The 7,065-nt window shown below is 34.3% G+C and overlaps 1 protein-coding gene across 1 annotated transcript; it reads right to left on the reverse strand.

Annotated features, from left to right (window-relative positions):
* Positions 1 to 50: 50 nt before the first annotated feature.
* On the reverse strand, positions 51 to 7,065 carry LOC111318014 (uncharacterized). The gene is made up of 14 exons (XM_022920625.2): positions 6,784 to 7,065; positions 5,830 to 5,903; positions 5,621 to 5,698; positions 4,874 to 4,949; positions 4,482 to 4,546; positions 3,584 to 3,685; positions 3,269 to 3,358; positions 3,119 to 3,193; positions 2,953 to 2,985; positions 2,774 to 2,854; positions 2,421 to 2,480; positions 1,150 to 1,212; positions 794 to 838; positions 51 to 692 (listed from the first exon to the last, which is right to left on the reverse strand). Exons 1-14 carry the CDS (start codon positions 6,824 to 6,826, stop codon positions 501 to 503), a joined length of 1,077 nt encoding a protein of 358 aa, XP_022776360.1. The 5' UTR covers positions 6,827 to 7,065; the 3' UTR covers positions 51 to 500.

Here is a 7,065-nt window from a genome sequence, read left to right on the forward strand (position 1 = left end):
CACTAACAACTTAAAACAATATATTCCGACCAAAAAAATGAAACACTATGTAAACGTGAACTAATGCTCCACTGAAATTGACCAATTTATCTCAAAGAGCCTGTATCATAGAGGGCAAAACTTAAGGTTTAATGACAGAGAATTTGCTTTTATTGTTGGTGAAGAAAAGACCAGATTATGGGATAATCTAATAGACTCGCTCAATGATCTCTTTCCCACTTGCTCCCCTTCCGGAACCTACTATTCATACTTATCAATAAGATAAACAAAAAGAAAAAAAAAGAACTTCTAACAGCCAGCATTCACCACCTAACAAGAATGATATTAGTATATCACCCCATTAATTATACAAACATCTTCTCTACAAAATTCAGCACCCACTCCAAGTTAACTTTTGGCTTAGGCACTACTGGAGGGAATAAGGAGCCTAAGACACCCATAAAACCTGAGAAAGTCGTAATCAAGCAGAAATTTAAATACTACTTTTCAACATAAGATCTTCACGATTGTTGTCTACTTGATCGTATCTGTTGTGGCACGGCATTTGTTGCACTTCGTGTTCTCGTGAGAAAAGAACCATTCCCACCTGAAAACATCATCCCAAAGAAACCAGAGCTTGAAGACCCATTAGTTTTGTCTCCTGAAGTGCCATTCCCATTGGCAACATCATGGTTACTTGATTCACCTACTTCCTGAAACCAGATATGTAACAATTGAGACCCAAAAGGATGCATTTGAAAAAATAACAGGAGAAACCACTTGTTAGAGAGAGAGAGGAAACAAAAAGGTTAACCTTAAGGCCTGTGGCAGAGACAGCATTTCTTGGAGATCTCTTAACCTGCCAGAAGTCAAATCAGAGAGCAAAGGGTTTACTAAAGGGGACAAACGATTGTTTTAGACCAAGCATTTGGACAGAATCCATGATTTAGTTATTTATGCTGGTCCTGATGACCAATTTGGCTTAACAAAGATATCTCTTAAGATAATTAAAAAAAATCCTGTGGAACCAAATTTCTCCATGCATGTAAGATAAACCCAACAAAAATCATTAACAATCCCACATCCTTTCTTTTACCACCTTTTCCAGAACTACTTCAGTACTTTTCTGTTCTTTTAATTCTAATTCAGGACTCTGTAAAGTCAACTAACCTTATAAGTTCCATTGGAAGGAGACGGTGATTCAACTGATAAAATGGGAGGCAAAGACCCACTCTGCATGAACACAAAGAAACGACTTGTCAAAAAGCATTACAGGCAGTTTCCACCACTTGCTTATTACTTCAGCTTATGGAATCACGAACTAAAATTTAACATCATTCAAATAAATTGGACAGGGAAAATAAGCAATGCATTGCATCCAATATCAAATATCCATGTCTGATTTCCCAGTCTCAGCAGAAATAAAAGGACTGTGAGCCTGAGATTGACTGACGTATATTTGGTTAACGGAATTGAAATTAAGACTCCATTTGGTAGATGCTATTGCTTTTTAAGTTGTTTGCAAAAAGGTTAATGTCATATTTGGCCCCTACAGTTTACAAACTTTTCCAATGTAGTACCCCTACTTTTAAAATGTGTAATATGGTACAAGTCCTATTATTCCATGTGATAATCTGATATCTGGGGTTAACATTGTTAACTTAAGATGATGACGTGAGACATGGCAAATAATGTCACATCATCATGCCACTTAACATACACATAGATACTACATGTCATATTTAGAGGCAGATTCCAGCCTGTTCAATCCAATTTCCCCTGGTTCCAGCCATTTCCGGCCTACCGGCATCAAATCCAGCCTCATCTGGCTTGATCCAGTTGGTGATTGGCCAGAATCGATAAGTGGGAATGAGATCAGGAGAGAAGGGAGTGGAGGAAAGGGAGAGAAAGGAAGAAAAAAAAAAAAGAAACAAAAAATCTTTTTAAAAAAAAAAAAATTATTTTTTATTTTTAATGACATCTAACATCCACGAGAGTGCCACGTCAGTGACACGTGTAGATTTCAATATGATTCCCACTGATGACATGGCATGATGGTGTGGCATTATTTGCCACGTGTCAAAGTGTGATTGGTTAAATGTCACGTTACCATCCTAAGTTAACAGTATTGACTGTAGGATACCAGATTATCACATGGAATGATTGTACATGCATTGCATTACACATTTTAAAAGTACAAATACCACATTGAAAAATTTTGTAAAGTACATGGGTCAAATATGACAATAAAGAACAAATAGCTAAAAACAAAAGGCAAGAGCATCTACTAAAAGGAGATAACAGAAATTTTTTAAAAGGTCCGAAGGCACCAGTCTCGAAATTCTACCCTTAGAATGAATGTTCCACATAGTCCAAGAATTTCATTATTTAATCAAGTAATCATTCATTAGACCATGCATTAAAGAGAAAAAGAATCTGACCCTTGATGGTGTTTTCGTTGGTGCTTCAAGAGCTGGCGTGGAGGAACTAGCTTGTGAAGCCTGCAAGATTGAAATAACAATCAGCATGATGAAACATAAGCATAGGAAACAAGTTGAAAGCAAACACATAAAATATGTGGCTCTAAAAATACAACTGTAAAACAATGATTCTGATCAACAGTGATCCAAAAGAAGAATAATCGTCTGTTCTCAAGGTTTGGCTTCATGTTAAGTACCACAATAAATTGATAAGTATAATGAAATCTTGACAAATAGACACCAATGAAATAAAGAAACAGATATGCTGGAAAGCATATAGTTCATTGCAGATAAATAAAATAAAGGAAACACACCTGAATACGATTGGTGGATCTATTCTGTTCAATGGTCTGGGTGTAATCACACAACCAGTTTACTCCTTCGTTTGTAATATCCTACGTAGATGATAGAAAACCATACAAATTAACAAAAGCAATAAAAGAAATCACATTAATATTGCACCGTATATTTTTTATGTTAATATAAGAATTACCTGCTTCCCTTCTATTCTGTTAATCTTACTTTCCTGAGACAAGAACCCCCCCCCCACCCCCCCCAAAAGAGAGAGAGAGAGATGGTAGTCTTAGTTTCACATCCAGGGTATAAGATAACCACATCACAGAAAAATATAGTAAAATCAAGTCTTCAAAAATGTTTACCAGAGTTTGAACTACATAACGAACAGATTGAACATTGTTGTTGAGCATCTTTGATTTATCTTGTAGCAGAGAAACCTATACAACTCAATCAATTTTCAGTGAATAACAATGAAACCTCCTTTAAGCTACTATTACAATCTTATATCTCACCTCATCTTGTGTAGTAGCAGTCATATCCGCAATTTCATCCAGATGATTATCCACACCCTCAATTCTTGAGGATAGATGTCGTTTGGTAGCCTAGAAGTGAACAAGACAAAATTAATAAGGAAGAGGGACAAAGGAGAATTCAGCCAATTCACTAGGTAAAACACTGACATAAAGTATGGAATCTGAAAACATGTAACTCGTTACTTGAAACCTTCATATAGTGTGGCCATTCAGGGATTTAGGAAATCTATCACATCATATAAATTAACGAATAAATTTAAACAAGAAAAAGTTATGCCAGTAAAAGAGACTTGCCGAGATTGATGAGTAAACACTCTCAAGCTGCTTGGCTATGGCATCACGTGCATCGGATAAACTACGCCTCGTTGCAAACATCATATCAGGAAGTCTCCAACCCTGAAACAATTTAAGGAATATAAGATTTATACTCTAGCTAAGAGTAAAGAAACATTTTTGAAGCAAAAAATATACAATAAATAGCATAGAGCAGCAATTACAGTTTCTGTCTATATATATATATATATATATAATTACAGTTTCTGTCTATATATATATATATATATATATATAATTACAATTTACTAATAACTAACTGAAATAACACAAAATTAAAATTCTAAACCATGTGTTTGAATATTTATCTACCAAGTACTTCCGATACTTTTCTAGAAAATATTTTACATTCTTATAGTGCAAAACTTCACTGACAAAGAATAACCATCATTCCATCAGCTTCAATTGCTGAGTCTGGTCATCCATCACTTTTAATAAATTTCTTACCAGTTGCTCAAATATCCAAGACTTAAGTTTCCACAAGATCCATACCACATCCATGTGAAAAAAAAATGGCTCATCAATTTTAACTCTTAACAAAATTCTTCATTTGAGAAAAAGTAGGGATTAATGAGAAAAATCAATGAACTATATAAGTGCATAAGAAAAATGAAAACAAGCCAACTGAAACCATAAAACAGGATTGTGCCTTAGATGAAAGAAGAGCAAGCCAGTAAAGTACTGGCCATCTTGTACTTTGCAAAACTATCTACCATGGCCAGAGAAAAAAAAAAAAAAAAAAGCAAATGGTGCTGGAAATTTTCACGTGGCACAATTATCAGAGAATTCAAGCATCTTATTAGTTGCTCATATTGAACCTACACACAGTAATACACTCAAAGGAATAAAATATCATTACCTTCCACCAAACATAGCCATATCCAACTACTACAACAACAATGATTATGCCGTATTTACTAGTACCTGCATGTGACAAAAACATTCCCCCAAAATAATGCTCAGGAACTGTATAGAGTTGAATTTAATTGATCTGTATTGGAAGTTATCATATCTCCGAAAAAATGAAGAATAATAAGAAAATAAGTATTAAAAAAAAGTGTCATAAGCTAATTAAGAAAAAGGATCCTCATTATTTGCTCATTGATATGGATCCATAATAGTTGTGCATATTGCAAAAAAGGATGAGAAGAAAATACAAATTGGCATAATTTTGTCAAAAATTCTAGATAGAATGTGTGCCATTTAGAGCAAGATGAACGACATCAATATTTTTCCCTGCAAATATCAAACCTGTTCCACGTCCAGTTACAATTGTAATTGGTCTGTTTGATGCCAAGATTTGCAGTTCCTGCCTTAGGCTGTTAACCTGAAAAAGTAAACAAGTTCGAACAAGATATAATTATATAAATTTAAATATACAAGCAAGTATTAGGATAATAGGGTGCCATCCGCACTGAAACGATAAGCACAAAGAATTAATAACAAAAGGTTCATGAATACTTAATGTTAACAATAATATATTGCTCAAAAAAGTAACAGAAGCATGAAAATACATAGGATAATCAATAATGCACATAAACTTAATCTTCCAAATTGCCAGATCACATGCTAACAGTTTTTCAGCTTTTAAGTGAATATAAAAATTTATAGCCTAATAACACTGACATGCAGCTACCCACTTCCTACTCACCACTATATAGAAATGTCATAAGAAATTAATCCTCAAGCAAATGCAACCTACTGTCATGACTAAAAAAAGAGGTAAATTATTATTTACAATCATCAACACCACCAGGAGATCACATATATATTTTCAATCATCAAATATTTAGTCAAGGGTCTATCCATAAAAGAAAAACAAGATGAAGAGAGAATTTAATAAAGAGCATTTCCATCCTTTTTCAATTGGCATTTCAATTTTCACCCATAACAATCAAACAAGCAGAAATAGTTCCAAATATCAGAAACAATTGCCAATATTCCAGATAATTAGATTATTATTCAGCACATAATGGACATAGATGATCAAATACAAACCTGAGCCATCAAATAGTCATTACGTGGCTTGTTTACTGATGGAGTAGAATCATCATGTTTAAGTTGCCGAAAAGCAAACTACAGCAGGAGACAAATTATTACTAAGTCAGCAAGAAAGTAAATGCACCATCATCTCAAATCCACCTATTTTAAGGAACACAAAAAACTGTCTTTAGTTTTAAGTCATGACTCAGATAAGTGCAAAATACCTTGAAAGCACCAGAGACAAAATCAGAAACACCTGACATGCGCCCTTCTTTCACAAGAATCGAGCCAACAATACCTAAAAGACAAACAATAGCTAATTAAATTAGAAAATCAATTCTTTCTAATGGCTAAGCCATAGCCAGACTGATAGCTACATAACTCCTCTAAAGGGGAATAAACATTACAACAATAACATGTTTTGAATGTAATCATCAATGCAATGATTCTGTCTAATCAATTAATCCATTTAGAACCCAAAAAGAAGCAAGCTATTTCTAAGTTAAACTTGGCAATAGAAGCCTTCTTTCTTTTTCTCAATTGTAGCTTCCAATCCTAGATCATAAAAGTCGATCGGATCATCTTCCATTGGGAGAAAAGGAGCTTCACAATAGGATAAAATAGGCATTGATATAATACATAGAACATTCTAGGTTTATACTGTACACATTTACGGTTCCATTAAATATCACTCCAACCCACTAGCCTGTACAGTGATCCTTTGTGCTTCTAACAATGTCCGTCAATTGGACCATCTTCAGCTAACAAAAACAAGATTGCATCTTTCCATTCCGTTCTAATCCCAGTCCCATCGCTATGACCTTTGTCCCCAATAAACTATCTAACAAAGCACTAAACATAACATTGCCAGGCGCCAGCAAACCTCCTGTTACTTCAACCCAAACTCCTCTGAAATCCTAATTAATTGCCAACGCGGCAAAAACTACCAAACATTACTACTAATTCCACAATCAATCAAAGTAACAAAACACATAAATACCAACAACCAAACCCTACTACAAATCAAGAGTTTAACTAAAACCCTAAATTTAGTTCCACTAAACCAAAAAAAATCGATTCAATCCGAAATCGCAGCAAGCTCGTAACAAAATCTCAAAATTCCAAACAATAACATATTCTAAAAAAAGAAAAAATCGTAAAGCCACGATTATACGAACCTGCACCGACGAGAATAGTTAACTTCCCAAGAGGAAGAGCCATGGCCAGCTACGCTTGGAGCGTATCTTTGAACGCCTATATACTGGATAGTAGAGACTTAAAGTAGCATGAGACGAAAAATAAATTTTGATTTTTTTAAACTACAGTTATTAATTTCATTTTATTGCTGGATTTCTCCACTTGCAATTTGCAGGGGAAACTGGGAAATCAAAGACTTTTTTTTTTTTTTTTTTTTTTTAATTATGAAATCAAAGCTTGGTTAGTATGCAAACAACCCAACA

Source organism: Durio zibethinus, chromosome 2 (assembly GCF_047325235.1).
Source record: "Durio zibethinus cultivar Kanyao isolate XHJ-2024 chromosome 2, ASM4732523v1, whole genome shotgun sequence".
NCBI lineage: Eukaryota > Viridiplantae > Streptophyta > Magnoliopsida > Malvales > Malvaceae > Durio > Durio zibethinus.